At 35.4% G+C, this 16,967-nt stretch overlaps 1 protein-coding gene across 1 annotated transcript in view; it reads right to left on the bottom strand.

The window, feature by feature from the left end:
* LRRIQ1 (leucine rich repeats and IQ motif containing 1) overlaps positions 1–16,967 on the bottom strand; it is a 199,301-nt gene that overhangs the window by 170,657 nt on the left and 11,677 nt on the right. Inside the window, exons 6-8 of the mRNA XM_021687506.2 lie at positions 12,107–12,181; positions 7,951–9,579; positions 1,432–1,584 (exon numbers count right to left, since the gene is read on the bottom strand). Coding sequence (XP_021543181.2) covers positions 1,432–1,584; positions 7,951–9,579; positions 12,107–12,181 — 1,857 coding nt within the window. The remainder of the gene's footprint in view (positions 1–1,431; positions 1,585–7,950; positions 9,580–12,106; positions 12,182–16,967) is intronic.

A 16,967-nucleotide genomic window follows, 5' to 3' on the forward strand; every position in this document is an offset into this window, starting at 1 on the left:
ATCCCTCTCAAAAATATTTATAAGCAAGCCATTGTCTAATGGAGGGAACTTAATAAGAAGCATAAGAAATTCACAAAGTTTTCAAAGAAAATCATGTTGGTGGAAACACGGACTGTGTGAACTGAAAAGAATATAAGTCAAATGAAAAGAAGCTTCTAGCCTACCCGCCCCCCACCCCACCCCATCTACTATGGGAAACGAAACAGGCTCAGGAAAATTCTCAGCTGCAAATAGTACATCTTATGGAAAAAGAAGTATTCCTTGAAAATGTCAAAACCCCAGTGGGCAGAACCAAGGGTCATAGAAAACCATTTTCATTGAGCAGAACCGAGTCCTTATTAAGGAAATGATATGTGCTCAGCTATGGAATAGGGACACTATGAGCTTCTTATTTTCTTTCATTGTGAATGGGAATAGCTATTGTAATTAATCAAGCCTATCTCACCACTGTATGTGTGTGTGTGGGGGTGGGTGGGGGAACAGGAGGAGAGAAGATACTTTTCATTTTATCTCACAGATCTCTGAGTTGAAAGAACTCTATCTGAGCAGATCATTTCCACTTGGATCTGATTTAGATGAGGAAATTTTGTTTTTCAAGTCTAAGTCTGACGCCACAAGATGATGAGACTTGGAGGTCTCTGGAACATGAGTGTATTTTGAATGTGGGAAGGATGTGACTCCTTAGGAGCCAGAGGGTAGATTGTGGTAGACTGTTACTTTGATAGGCCCCAATAAACCTCACAACCCAATATGCACAAATCCACCCAGCTCCCTCCCACACAAAGTCAGGTTTGGCCAATAGAACATTAGCTAGCATGATGCCAGCAGATGCTTGATAAACACTTGCATATTGGAGCTTGTCTTTTTGGAATGCTCACTCTTGGGATTAGGTCACTCTGTAGAGAAGCCCCAAAATGGAAGAGACAGAGACACAGACACAGAGAGAGAGAAAGAGAGAGAAGGAAAGAAAGAGAGATTGAAATTCTAACCTCCCAAGGCACCAGACAAATAAGGCATTTTGGACATTCCAGCCCCCACTTCAAATTACGTAAAAGACCCAGGCAACAAAACACGAAGCAGAAGACCCAGACAAGCCTGGCCTCAATTCATGGCTGGCCCACAGAACCATGAGCAATTAAATTGGTGGTTGTTTTAATTTACTAAGTAATGTCATTTGTCATACAGCAAAAAGTAACAAAGACAATAACTACATCATCTGCAAATAGAGATAAGTGATTTTCCAGGCCATACTTCCTAATCCTCTTTCCTCAATGGTTCTCACAAATTTTGTTTGATCCTTGACATCTTTAGAACCCAAGTTACAGGTTAACATAGTAACTATTTCTTCAAAATTGTCATTGCTGAAATATAAATATAAATCCATTTTCTATTTTATTATAGGATAAACAATGAGGAGAACAGAGGACATACCTGGGCATCAATGTGCTTCAGGTTTTTGCAGTTACTCAGGCTGTGCAAAGAAATCAACCCACAGCGTCGAAGAGACAAAAACTGAAGATTTGGACACTCTGCTAGTGTGGAGAGACTACAACCTGGCAAATCTTGAAATGTAACTGTTGTGACCTACAGAATTCAAGAAAATGGGAGTACATAACATTATCTAACAATAATGAATATAAACTATATCAGCCTTGCAAAATTCTTTTTAAAAATTCATCAAAAAAACTAATGATATATACTGAAAATTGCATTTGTTAACAATTCACTTTCAATTAAGCTATCTGGGTCTCCTTTGTTCCTCACATAGAAAGGCAAAATAATGCTATCATCCATGACCAATTCAAGTTCAAAAGTAATACGCATAGAAGCAGTAATATAACCATCTATTAGCTCACTCGCTGATTTTTCACCAAATTCACTTTCTGTGTGAATTATTTTGGCACTGTTTTCAAGATTGTACTACATAAATGCTTAAGATCTGTGTTTGACAGTATCCTAAGAATACCTGGATACTAACAGGAGCCACAGTATGTCAGGGGGTAGATTCTGTATCCAACCTGCCATGATTTAATTAAAATGGCTCAACTACCTTCCAAAAACAAAGAAAGTTTGAGAAATTATAGAACCTGTAATAAATAGGACCATGCAATAATAATTAAACCATGTAATAAAAATAGCTTTCTATTACAAGTCCGCTGGTGTGAATCATTCCTTACTGGTATGAATCATTCCTTACTGTTGAATAATGTAATTTACCCAGAGCATATAGAATCTGTAATATAACATAGCATGAATGGTATTTTTTTCTGTATTTTCAAACACTTTGAAGACCATATTATGAGATTTCTTATTATTGAAATATCACTGTGGACTCAATACTTCACAAAGCTTTTTTCTTAAAGAATTTTTCTATTGTTTTGGTTTTAGTCTTTTTAACTAAAGAAAATTCAGTATCAAAGAATGTACTCAACTCTACAGTATATATAGTAAGGACTACACTTATAGTTGCACAAGAATATGTCAGATAACAGGAATAGTTTCAGATTACTGAAAAGAACTCTACTTATTAAACTCAAGAGCTCTAATATAAAGAAAATGGCAGAGAAATAAATATAGTATGTTGGTTCTTCACTATAATTAAGTCCATGCACTGAAATAACTATATATGTTAAGGGGCGCCTGGGTGGCTCAGTCGTTAAGCGTCTGCCTTCGGCTCAGGTCATGATCGAGCCCTGCATCGGGCTCCCTGCTCGGCGGCAGGCCTGCTTATCCCTCTTCCACCCCGCCACTTGTGTTTCCTCTCTCTCGCTGTATCTCTCTCTGTCAAATAAATAAATAAATAAATCTTAAAAAAAAAACTATATATGTTAAATCATTTTATAGTAAGAATACTTTCATATTGTCATATCAAAAATCTTAAGGCCGGGTTTCCCATGTACTGAAAAACAATTTTAATATTATTAACTTTATAGGAAGAGTCTAGTATATATCATACTGAAACAGAAATTTAAAAAATGTTCTATTGAAATTGAAAGCATTTTTGCTTCAGAAAAGGCTAGAAAAAGTAAGAGTCTTAAGTACAGTAACTCCTCTTCATTCGGTCATTTCCTGTGCACTAAATTAAACTAAAAGTTTCAAATTTACATATTTATGTAAGTGAATGGGAAGACCATATGTTCCTGGAGATATAAAGAAGGGATTAAGTCCACTCCTTGGCTTTGAGTAGAAAAAGTAATAAACAATATTTTTCAAACTTCAGGTGAATAAGTTTCTCATTTCATAATTATTTCAGGAATTTCTCAGTTATTCATAGTCTAAAATTACTTTTGAAGCAAATGTATATTTTATGGTTTTTCAGAAAGAAAAATATTCATCCATTTGTGTCAAGAAAACCACTGTGTATTACCCATTTAATTTGTCCACAAAGAGAACCTATAAATTCTGTAACTGGGAAGCTAGCTGTATACTAACAAGTGAACACGCTATTTAGAACTAAGCACTTAAAAACCAAAAACTCCACAACTGTAGCTTTATAGTAACAAATGCTCCTCTACCTTCTAATTTATATTATCCTGCCTGACGTAATCATATGCTGCTTAAAGTCACCTACGTAAATGGTTACGTTCTAGTTTTTATGATGTGGTAATTTCTCTAGCTTAGTTTAATTACAGTATAGGAGTGACAAATGCTGCAGTGTCCTTATTAATGGTATCTACTTTTGAATATAAGGCATTTCATAATATTTCCTCCTCCCTTTTATGGAAGATTTTTAAAATTTCCTTATGGTACAGTAATTTATTATCTATCTTACCCTTGGTTTTTCCAAACATATGAGATCAAAATTAATTTTTATATTAATCATTTATGGATACATGCATGACAGTAACCATATAAATAAAGCTGCTGTATGCTCCAAATATTAAGGTCAATATAGAATTAGTACTCACAATGTGTTCATCACTGCATGGGCAGACTGAAAAAGAGCAACTGGAGCATAGTGGATGTTCACTAAATGCTTCAGAAATAAATGAATGATAAACTGCCCTATGGCAAAACTAAAGTGTAGCATTCATAGTTTCTTTCCTTAATAAAGGGTAATATAAAGATATTTCAAAAACTAATATTTTCTTGAAAATGAACTGTTCTACCTATAGAACTTATGACTCATTCATTATATTTTAATAAAAGATAACAAATCAATTTATTACTTAATCATCTATATTTCCCTAAATCCTTGACAGATCATGGTACATAAAATGACCTAAAATAGCTATGTAATTTTAGAGATTTTACTTTCAATTATTCTTGAGTTCAATACAAGGAGTGCCAGTCCTTTATGGTAAACTGTAATTACAAAAATAGGGAAAGCAGTGACTCTTGGTTTTGCTTTTTGCAGAACATCTGTTCAGTGATAAAATCTTAAATCTCTTCAATCTGAAGAAATAATACTTTAAAAATCAGCTGCAAAGAGACTGAATCTGAGGTATGATTACTAGATTAAATGAAGCAGACTCTAACTTCTAGTAGCTCATGTACCATTACAGTACCAGTTTATTACAATTTGCCTTGTATAAGGGACGTGAGACATTCTTATCTAAAAGTTAATCAACAGCTAAAATGTTATCCTTCATGCCATGTTATAAAGCCATATTAAAAAATCCTTAAGTTCAGTACCTTTTTATGATTATTTAAAGCAAGTTATCATTAGTAGCAAGATAGCAAAAATAAAACAAAAATTAATCAGAACACTAAAACTAGAAAAAATACATATATTAGTTGTCAAGAATCTTTGCTTGAGATCCAAGTTTGACAACAGACTAGACTATATTCATCACATACGTTATTTTAAAATTCAACATCCTATCCAATAGATATTGTTCTTCCCAGTTTATAGAAGACAAAACTGAAGCTCAAAAAGGTCAAGCACCTTGCCCAACAACCAGTAAATGGCAGAAATAAAATCAGGACCCCGATCTTACTTGATACAGGGCTTGTTAGTACTTTATTGAATTATACTCAAATAATTTTTACATTAATTTCCTTTTTAATTAATAGAGTCTAAATTGTGAAGCTAGCAGTAATATGGAGATAAGATTAGCATTCAGTTGGACTTATTTATTCATCCATTTGTCCATCCTCCCACTCATCCACCCACAGTCAAGTAATGAAAACCACTATTGCCTGACAAGTTGTAAAGAAGTATAGTCAAGAGGCAGACCGGATTTCATGTGCTGAAGGCTGAAAGTGAGAGATTAATATAAGCAAAATGAATTCATCACTGGGTGAAATTCTAGAGGAGTAAACTTTTCTCCTCTAAAGGTCTTCTCTAGAAGGACCTTCCAAAGATGGCAGTGGATGATCAAGATAAGGATAAAGATGTGAAGCTAAGAGACTAGAAAATCAAAGTAAGAGAGTCATGGGTCAGTAGCAATAGTGAATAAAGACACCAATATAAACCATCTCCCAGGGTCATTACAAGATGGTATTTTATAACACTTCTGCATGTATAGACACATTCATAAATATTTTTCACCTTTATACTGTATACTTGATGCTTCAAAGAAAAATTAAATGTTCGAAATAGTTGCTTGAGCAGTAGTCAGAGGATTACAGTGTCTTTTACAACTTTTCTAATCATATTAATCCATGGGCCAGCACCAACAGCATCAACCAAGGAGCACTGCAAAAGTGCAGAACATTGGGGCACCTGGGTAGCTCAGTCAGTTAAGTGTCTGCCTTTGGCTCAGTTCACGATCTCAGGGTCCTGGGATGGGGCTCCACATCGAGCCCCACACTAAGCCTGGCATCGAGCTCTGCATGGGGCTCCGTGCTCAGCGGGGAGTCTGCTTCTCCCTCTCCCCCTGTTTGTTCTCTCTCTTTCTCTCTCAAATAAATAAAATCTTTTTTTAAAAATGCAGAACATTGGGATTGGTCACCAGACCCAATGAATCAGAATTAGCATTTTAACAAATTCCCAGGTGATCTGTATACCTATTACAGTTGGCCAGGACTTGCTCTAAGAAGCAAAAGGAGTAATCCTTACTTTATGTATAATGACAAGAGTTTCACAAAAGGAACAGAGTGGATAGGAGAAGAAACACCAAGGAGACAGGTTCACACATCTTAACTCCCTCAGTGCTCTTCTCATTGAACAGAGCAGAGACCCACAATGAAAGAGAAGAGCACTGCTGTTTTACTAACTTCAGTTTACTTTAGAAACAAGTACACGATGAGCATGAAGCTGTCACTCATGCCTAGCTCAAACAGATACGCATAGGAAAATTACCCAAAATAAAAGTTAGTAGCTAATGTTACCAATTCAGAAAGCCTGCACAACATCTTAGGGAAAGTAGAAAAAGAATGATTCCAGAGATAACGGAGCCAAGGGAAATAATTAATAGAAGAGCTATTGAGAGATTCTATGTGTAGCTCTACAGATCTGATGGATATGAAAATACATTGCCTAGGAAATAAAGGAACTTCAAAGTAGTTCTTGTTCATTATACTGCTTTTTCACATCCCAGAGATCTCTTTAAAGCCCACTATCTTATTATCCTTTTAAAGAATACCGTGGGGTGCTGGGGTGGCTCAGTTGTTAAGTGTCTGCCTTAGGCTGAGGTCATGATCCCAGAGTCCTGGGATCGAGCCCCGCATCCCGCATTGAGCCCCGCATCCTACATTGAGCCCCGCATTGGGCTCCCTGCTCAGCGGGAAGCCTGCTTCTCCCTCTCCCACTCCCCCTGCTTGTGTTCCCTCTCTCGCTGTGTCTCTGTCAAATAATAAAAAATCTTAAAAAAAAAAAAAAGAATACCCTGGAATCTTATTTACAGAAATTATCAAAATCTGTAGTAATGTATTTATTGGTATATTTATTTGTTTAAAGCCTTTTTGTATACCAGTCAGTTCCATAATGCCAACGACTGGGGTTTCTTTTTGTCCCTTTAGTCCAACAATAAATATTGATCAATCATATTGAACAGATAAATATTTGCTGAGTGAATAAATTAAAAAATTGATATATATTAACATGAATGTTTCTTTTCCTAGGCATCTGTCTATATCAAAAAACTAAATACATTTTATTGAATACATTTCAGTTTCAGGCCCTAGCCAGATACATGTATTTTAATCATAAGTCCTTTCTAGTGTTGTACTACTTGAAATATTCTTTCCTGTTTTTCTACCCATTTGTTAGTTTCTGTCTTTTTTTTTAATATTTTATTTATTTATTTGAGAAAGTGTGCACATGAGTGCACATGAGCAGGGGGAGGGGCAGAGGGAGAGGGACAAGCAGACTCCCTGCTGAGCAGGGAGCCTAATGAGGGGCTTATCCCAATACCCTGGGATCATGACCTGAGCCTAAGGCAGAGCCTTAATGGGCTGAGCCACCCAGGCACCCGTTAGTTTTTGTGTTAATTTTGGTTGAAAATATGGGCTTTATAAACATAAAAGTTCATTGCAGTTGGTGATGATTATTTAAATTTCAGGCATATATGTGCCGTATTTATATAGCACATGACTAAATATGTTTCCAAATAGAAATTCTAGAGTCTTCTATCATGAGCCTTTCTTTCACAGCCCTTGTCAGGTACAGAGAAATCCACTTCATTCCAAAGGAGCCAGTAGGTGGTGTTGTGCCCAAGACACAGTTAGCAAACTAACTGAATGTCAATTTAGGAATTTCCTACTAAATTCCACACTAAATTCCCAGATGCCTCTACTCTTAGAAGCTTAATAATGGCTACAGGACCCTTGAACATGGCTTCAAGATATAAATCAAAGCTTTTTGTAGTGCTACACTGAGGGAGATACCTTGAAGAATTTTAATCAAGGAGATCTTTTAAATATATCTCCTCTCAAATGGGGCAATATTTCATTAGCAATGTCACCAATTAAGAGACAAAATTCTTGGATACAAAATATGTCTTCAACATTTTAGAGAATCAGTTGTAATTGAGTATGAAAAAGTATTATAAAGTTATAAAATACCTGCTGTAAAGTATTCCAAGGGCCACATCGAAGAATTTCTAGTGTATTCAAAGGGGGCATCATGTTGGCTGGGCATTTTATAGGTCTCTTCATCTTAACAATTTTCTTTTGTTGATTTTGCTTGAAAATTTCAAACCAAGGTTTAAATGATTTTATCCAGGCTAGCCTCTTTTCTTCAATAGAAGATAGAAGTGTTGGCTTTGGTAAAGAACAGGTCACAATACTTTTACATTCAGTTCTATTTTCATGATATTCTTCTGTGGTTTCTTTAGGTTGAGACTTAAGTGAGTTTACTTCTTTAAAAACTAAGGAGTTTTTTGCATTATAGCCCCCCAAATCTTCACGAAGAGCATTTCTACCAAAAATATAATCTTGCTCATTTATTTTGCCTTCTATATTTATCATGGAGTTACTGCTGTTAAAAATCACATCACTACTCAGAGTATTGCCTTTTGGGATCGCCTCAGTTTTTTCTTTGGATTTTAAATCAATTTCTTTTTCTTGTAGTAGTATATTTTCCTCTATAACTTCAGAATTTTCTAATTTTAGTGGTTGTTCCTTCACTGAAATCACTGAAATATTATTCTCTTCATATAATATCCCATTCTGTTCTGATAGCTCTTCTTTTTCTACTTTTTGTATCTTATTCTGTTGATTACCTTTGATTATTTTCTGTGCTTCATTGTTTTTTACCTTGTTAATTTCTTGATTATGTCCTAGTATTATTATTTGGGTGTCTTGTCTCATATTCTCATTTTTGGCAGTTTTCACATTTTCCCCTTTTTGTATTTGAGGCTTTAATTCTTGCAGCTGAAACTGTTCTTTCACATTTTCTTTTAGATATGGGTTTTCCAATTCAGTTTTTTTGTCTATATTTTCATATTTTCTTTCTTCCTTGACAATTTTTTCAGAACATTGTTTTTTTGGCAGGTTTTCATTTTTTACTTCAAATTCTGCCAAAATTGCCTGGTTTGTAATAGGATCTTTCAATTGCTCTTGTATTGATTCTTTTAGTATAAGCTGTCTACCGACACTTTCTGTCTTATTTGATTTTTCAAGTAGCCAGAGGGGAACATCTTCCCATTTCTTTGACTTTTCATCCCCTACCTTTTTGGCTATATCATCCTTATTCTTTGATGTATCTTCAACAGTTAAAAGTTTGATATTATATTCACGTTTCTTTAATGCTCTACTTATTATTAGCTGTTCGCCTGCATCTTCTCTTAATCTTAATTTTTCCTTGTTTAGTAGTTGCTCTTTTTCTCTTCTCATGATGTTCTTTTTTTCTTCATACTCTTTTTCTCTCCTCCTCCTTGCCTCCTGCTTCTGCTTTTTTATCTCTTCTTCTGTCTTTTGTTCTTCCTCCAATCTTTTCCATTTTTCTTCTTCCATCTGTCGTATTTTTGCTTCCTTTTCTTTCCACTCTTGCACTTTCCTTTTCTTACTTTCTATTTGTTCTTTTATGATAGGGCCATATTTTTGGTAGGCCACAAATGCTTTATATTTAGCCTGAATTGTTACAGCTGCATTATGCCGCAGTTTTAATAAACGCATTTTTTCTTTTTCTTGTAGATCTTTAAATCGTGTTCTTTCTTCTTCCATTTGTAAATGCAAGTTTTTAATAAACTCCTAAAGTAAGATAAATAGTAGTCAGCATAAACTAAAGATGTCATTAAACTATCATCTAAAATATAGGCTGAAAACAAATAGTAAAATTGAAATCATAATGAAGTTGTTACAAAATTCACTTAGAAGAACTAAAGCCATTTATTTTAAAGGGTAATAATTTTTTAAAAATATTTGGGAGTTTTGATCATGTTAGCAAGTTGATATTCTAATATTATAGCTATACTAAGCCACCCAGATATAAATTGAGAAATTCCTTGAAGATAGAAAGCTTATGAAATCAGAATGACACAGAGAAAAAGCAAGAGAAACCACAAGCCAAAATTTGTGTAGAAGAGGACTTCAAACTTTCTGAGATGGGAGGTCTGATATAGGAGATTCCCAGAGCTAGCACAGAAACTGCAGAAGCAGGGGATTATTGGGTGAGATTTATGAGACCAGGAAGGCAAGGTAGAACATACATATAAGCAATATGAAGAACTAGCCTTGTCACACATTTTATCCTTTCTTAACTATTAAGAGAGCTGATAAGCACATATTGCATTAAGTCAGATCATCTGGAGTTAGGCGAGAAAAATGTCATTGTCACTAGAGTCCTAAAACAAAAGTAAACAGATCAACAAAATTCAGCAAATATTTGAGGAAAACTAACACAAAGGATGTGAGACAATCAAAATAGTTCAGTAAGTGGAAGGAAGAAGTAGTTTCTGAGATAAGAGAGCTATTAAACTGAATAAAAATTTACAAAAAATTTTTAGGAAAAATATGTTTAAATAAGGATAACTTTGTATAAAAATGAAAATGCAAGTACTCAAAAAAAAATGACTCACTCAAACAAAAAATCAAAATAGAATAGCTTAAATAGGTGTTGACTAAATAAAAACTTCCAAATTAGACATTTTCCTGAAACAACATACAAAATAACAAAGACATGAAATCTATGACAGAGACTTTCAAGTGTAAAGGGGATCAACACAGAAACTCCAATATGACTAGTAGGACGTACAGCTAAAGACCTGAGAAAAATTGAAGGGAAGAAAATAATAGAAAAATGTTTTCAGGGGCACCTGGGTGGCTCAGTAGGTTCAGTGTCTAACTCTTGATTTCTGCTTAGGTCATGATCTCAGGATCCTGGGATTGAGCCCTATGTTGGGCTCTGCACTCAGTGGGAAGTCTGCTTCAGGATTCTCTCTCTCCCTCTGCCCTCCCCACACCCTGGCACTCTCTCTCTCTCTAAAATAAATAAATAAATCTTTAAAAAAAAAAAAGAAAAGAAAAATGTTTTCTAAACCAAAAAAGGTCGTAAGATGAAGAGTGGAGTTAACTTTTCATGCATACACATAGACACACACACTGATACACCCACATGGATGCTAGCAATATTTCAGAACCCTAAGGAATTAAGCTCTATGAAGGCAGTATTTTCCATTCTATCCACTGCTGTACCTTGAACACTCAGGAAGTGCCTGGCACGCAATAAGAAATCAGTAAATACGTGTGGATAAATGTAAAAAGTAAAAAATCCTAAGGCTTCAAAAGAATGTAAGGAATGAGTATTAAATTTATAATACTAACAGGCAAAAATATATAAATATTCAATGGAGTTATATCTTTAAATTGTTAAAACCAAATGGTAATAAATCTGGATTCTATACCCCAGGAAACTAATCATTTGGTTGTTAAAGCAAAATAAAAATATTTTCAAGTGTGCAAAGACTGAGAAAATTTGCTATCCAATAATGTTTTCAACAAGATTTAGGCATACAGGGCGCCTGGGTGGCTCAGTTGGTTAAGCGACTGCCTTTGGCTCAGGTCATGATCCTGGAGTCACAGGATCGAGTCCCGCATCGGGCTCCCTGCTTGGCAGGGAGTCTGCTTCTCCCTCTGACCCTCCCCCCTCTCATGCTCTCTCTCTCTCTCTCATTCTCTCTCTCAAATAAATAAATAAAATCTTAAAAAAAAAAAAAGATTTAGGCATACAAGAAATGAAAACTGAGTCCAGAAATCAGGGGATGACTCAGGATTCAAAGAACACTAAAGATCAAAGAAACCATTAACACTTAAATTGTTTTGTTCTACTATCTTCTTCCATCATTTCACTTAAGAAGTCAGGTGTTAGTTTACTGTTGCTCCCTTTTAGGTAATGTGCCTTTCTGCTCCAGCAGCTTTTACAACTTCTCCCCCCTTGTCTTGAATTTCAATAGTTATACTATTATATTCCCAGGTGTGATTTTCATAACCATCTTCAATCATAATGAAATATTTATAATAGTATGTTTCCTCAAACCTTAAAAAATTGTAGAATTATAATTTTATATAGACATGTTCACTCACTAAACCAGTTTATTTTAATTTTTAGGACCTTATATTTCAAGGAGAATTTCTGATGATTAATGAAGTGTTTAAAGCTTTAGTAAATTAAATCCTACACCAGGTAGGCAATATTATTTTAAAATGTCCATTTCAAGTATAATAATTTATTTCAAATGAAGAATGATTATTGCGATTATTAAAAACAAGAAATAGATACCTCATGCTGTTTAAATTTCTCTTTCCACATTTTCTCTTCTTTATGGAGTTCATCATTCATCTTGTCCTGTTCTTGCTGAACATACAGTAATATTGAGATATTATGTTCAAATATCAAAAAAAATTATGTTCATTATATTCAAATCTCACAACCTATATTTGTAAATAATAGTTAAAGATAACAACTCACCCATTGATACTCTGTTATTAGTACTGGGATAACAACATTTTTTTTTATTTTTTTATTCTTATGTTAATCCCCATACATTACATCATTAGTTTTAGATGTAGTGTTCCATGATTCATTGTTTGTGCATAACACCCAGTGCTCCATGCAGAACGTGCCCTCCTCAGTACCCACCACCAGGCTAACCCATCCTCCCACCCCCCTCCCCTCTAGAACCCTGTTTGTTTTTCAGAGTCCATCGTCTCTCATGGTTCATCTACCCCTCTGATTTCCCCCGCTTCATTCTTCCCCTCCCGCTACCTTCTTCTTCTTCTTCTTTTTTTTTCTTAACATATATTGCATTATTTGTTTCAGAGGTACAGATCTGAGATTCAACAGTCTTGCACAATTCACAGCGCTTACCAGAGCACATACCCTCCCCAGTGTCTATCACCCAGTCACCCCATCCCTCCCACCCCACCCCCCACTCCAGCAACCCTCAGTTTGTTTCCTACAATTAAGAATTCCTCATATCAGTGAGATCATATGATACATGTCTTTCTCTGTTTGACTTATTTCACTCAACATAATACCCTCCAGTTCCATCCACGTCGTTGCAAATGGCAAGATCTTGGGATAACAACTTTAATCTCAACCTAAAGTATCACATAAATGATATCTAGGGTTCCCATTTTGAGCACATAAAGATGTTTGCAACCTGAGCAAATTGTTTTACTTATTTGAGTATGTTTATTCACATAATAAAATGCATTGGCTAGATATGCTATTGGGCAGTGCAAAAATTACAAATAATAATGTTTGCAAGATGAGTTTTGCATTACAATTTTTTCTCTCCATACCCATCCCATTTAATCCACATAATCCATCAGTTCAGTGGATAATGATTTTTCTTGATTAGCATCTATTTTGTTAAGGCTCTGCAGAATAAACAAAATCAGTAAAATATAATCCCTTTCCTCTAAAATTTTACCTTTAATATGGGAACACTATCGTAAGTTCACCTATTACCTAAAATTTAGCAGAATAAATTTATCACAAGAGAAAACTATAAAGGATCACAGTAGAAACAGGTGCTATAACTAGAAGATCATGAAAAGTGTCATACAGAAGATTGTATTTGAAGGCATTTATTAAATGTTTTTCAACTAGGAAAATGTAGCTCTGTTTTTAGGAAAATTAAAAGGTTACATTAGAGTTAAAGACAAAAAACCAAGCAGTCACTAAAGAGATCAATAAGGTAGGTTTTAGAGAAGCCCATGTAAGAAGCAAGGAGGGCCTTCTGTATAGGGTGATGGGAGTGAGAACAGATACAAAGACGATGTAAACATGAAATTGCTACAAAATGCCAAGTGCCTGGAAATAAAGGAAGTGGGAATATTTCTTTGGACATAATCTTATAAGATGAGAATTAAACACAGAAATAATGTTTAAAAAATCCTTCTGGCAGCATTACGGTGAATGAGTTTGTGGAATACATGACCAAAAGTAGAGATCAATTAGAGAGTTTAGTGAATATGCCAAGCTAGACATTAGGACACCCTGAACTACAGAGTAACAGCAGATAGGTGGGTGGGTGAGAAGATGGATAATATAACTATTAGAGAGAAGAGGATAATAAAGAGAAGGAAGAGCCAAAGATGGTCCTTACCTTTCTAGCTTAGACTATGATGATAGTGTAGCTCACCAAAATGATGAATACCAGAGGAGAAGCACAACTCAGAAAGACAATGCCTTCAGTTTTAGACACATTAAGTTCTGAGTGTAAATATCTGTAGGAGAGTTACATAGTTCATTTTTCTTTTTTGTTATAAATATAGATTTGTTTCTGAACAGTTATATAACAGATTTGTTTCTGTCAGCTATGAACAACATTATCAAGAGAGAAAGTATATGAAAAAAAAAGGACAAAAGAAGAAATCCTTGGTAGTACCATATTCAAGAAGAGAGACAGAGGGCGCCTGGGTGGCTCAGTCGTTAAGCGTCTGCCTTCAGCTCAGGTCATGATCCCCGGGTCCTGGGATCGAGTCCCACATCGGGCTCCCTGCTCGGCGGGAAGCCTGATTCTCCCTCTCCCACTCCCCCTGCTTGTGTTCCTGCTCTCACTGTCTCTCTCTCTGTCAAATAAATAAAATCTTTAAAAAAAAAAAAAAAAGAAGAGACACAGAGACAGAGACAGAGAAGGCTAACATGGATATAAAGAGGAACTGCCAAACAGGTAAGAAGAAAATCAAGGAGTTGTGATCCCACAGAAGTCAAAGAAGAGAGAAATGGTGAACAATCAAATTTTTACTGGCATAAAATGCTACAGAGGCCAATATAAGAACTGAAAAAGAAACTGTGAATATGGAAACTTAGAAGTCATTGGTTATTTTTGTTGAGAGCAGTTTCATTTAATGGGGTGGTGGTGATATACACCTCGTAGGTTTAGGATTCAATGAGAGATGAGGACATAAATATAGCAAAACTAACTACTCTTTAAGATGCCTTACTATGATAAGTAGAGCTAAAGAGAAGCTAAAGTGAGACATATTAACAAAGGTGATCTTATGATTTTTCTTTCTTTTTGTTTCTAGAATGGAAGAAAACTGAACATGCTTTAAATAATAAGAAAGGAGGAAGTTGATAGGGGCGTTTCAGCATATAAGGTAAAACAACCAAAAAAGTAGGGGTAAACTGAAAAATAGAATATAGAGCAGCGCAGGGAAAGCTAACTTTTAGTAGAAGAAACCTTTCCTCATGAGTGTGGAGTAAAGACAAGAAAAAAGGTAGGTGAATACAGAGATTGGGTGCAAAGTAGATATAGGATTAGGAAGAGGGAGTTCGTAATTGATGCAAAAATGTAATGTGATCACTTGCCAAAAATGAGGAGGGAGAAGTTGGGTAGAACTCTTGAGGAAAGAAATTTACAATAGCTTCCTATTTCACTCCCCAACAGCTAACAAAGGACACAGAAAAGAACTACTGAAAGTAAGTAAATTATATATTTATAATACATCACTATAAAATTATGGCATGGTCCCACTGGAAAAGTTTTAAACCTCAAGACATAAAAATGTATACATTTAGGAATTCATTAAAATATTTCTAAACTATAATTTTATGATAAAGCACAAATTACTTTCAGAAACTAAGTTAGAATCCTCTGAAGGTGGGGCCTGAATGTCAGATCTCTTTTGTGTCATTGAAACACATAGCTGAATGCTTTGCCATTGAGGTAGTCAATAAATTTTTTGCTTTAAAACAATTAAAAATGGGGGCGCCTGGGTGGCTCAGTTGGTTAAGCAGCTGCCTTCAGCTCAGGTCATGATCCCAGAGTCCTGGGATCGAGCCCCGCATTGGGCTCCCTGCTCGGCGGGGAGCCTACTTCTCCCTCTCCCTCTGCCTGCCTCTCTGCCTACTTGTTCTCTCTATCTCTCTGTCAAAAAAAATAAATAAATAAAACCTTTAAAAAAATAAAAAATAAAAAATAAATAAAACAATTAAAAATGAACAGAATTTAAAAGTCAGATGTTTTCGGGGCACCTGGGTGGCTGTCGTTAAGCGTCTGCCTTCGGCTCAGGTCATGATCCCAGGGTCCTGGAATCGAGCCCCGCATCAGGCTCCCTGCTCTGCGGGAAGCCTGCTTCTCCCTTTCCCACTCCCCCTGTTTGTGTTCCCTCTCTCACAGCGTCTCTCTCTGTCAAATAAAAAAATAAAATCTTTAAAAGTCAGATGTTTTCTAAATCTGTAAACACCACTAACAATCAATAGCAATGATGCATTTCAGCATAAGACAACAAACACTACTCCAAAAATCTAAATTATATTAAAGCCTATCCTGGAATAAAGCTTCTGACTTTTGGAAATGACCAATTAATCTGGTCTGTGGAAAGGAAAATATAATGAAAGGAAATTGTAGAACTGGGTCTACAATTATAAACAATTATACTATTGTTTTTACTTTATTTAAGTTTTTACTTAATTTATTTAAGTAAAAAGTTTTTTTTTTTTAAGATTTTTTATTTATTTATTTGAGAGAGAGAGAATGAGAGAGAGAGAACACATGAGAGGGGATAGGGTCAGAGGACGAAGCAGACTCCCTGCCGAGCAGGGAGCCCGATGCGGGACTCGATCCAGGGACTCCAGGATCATGACCTGAGCCGAAGGCAGTCGCTTAACCAACTGAGCCACCCAGGCGCCCTAAGTAAAAAGTTTTTAATTAATTTATTTCATATACAATCAGGAAATGCAATGTACTCAACATGGAAGGGTAGAATACACTGAACTGCCTAAGTGACCACATGTCAATGTTCTCTATATGCAACTCTCAAAACCAGTAAGTGTGGGTAATATGTAGGTCAATTTTAGTAATGTAAGACAGAGAAGTCCATCCTGCTTGTTATCTAGACATTCTAATGATCCTGATGGCCATAAAGTAGGGTACCAAAAATCCACCAGTTTCTCAATATACCACTACCATGACCTAAAGGAATGGACCTCCTGGGGTAGGGTTAAAAGGAAACAGAAACAAAAACAACACAAAACTCCTTCACACCAAAAAATTTCTAGTCTCAGGAATTAGCTTAATTATGGGAGCAAGACACAGAACATTACCTACATGGGTGAACTGCTATAACCAAATATGTTTTATGTAATTGCTATACATTAGACCACATAGCAAGGATATTTCATGATC

Source organism: Neomonachus schauinslandi, chromosome 5, assembly GCF_002201575.2.
Source record: "Neomonachus schauinslandi chromosome 5, ASM220157v2, whole genome shotgun sequence".
Classification (NCBI taxonomy): domain Eukaryota; kingdom Metazoa; phylum Chordata; class Mammalia; order Carnivora; family Phocidae; genus Neomonachus; species Neomonachus schauinslandi.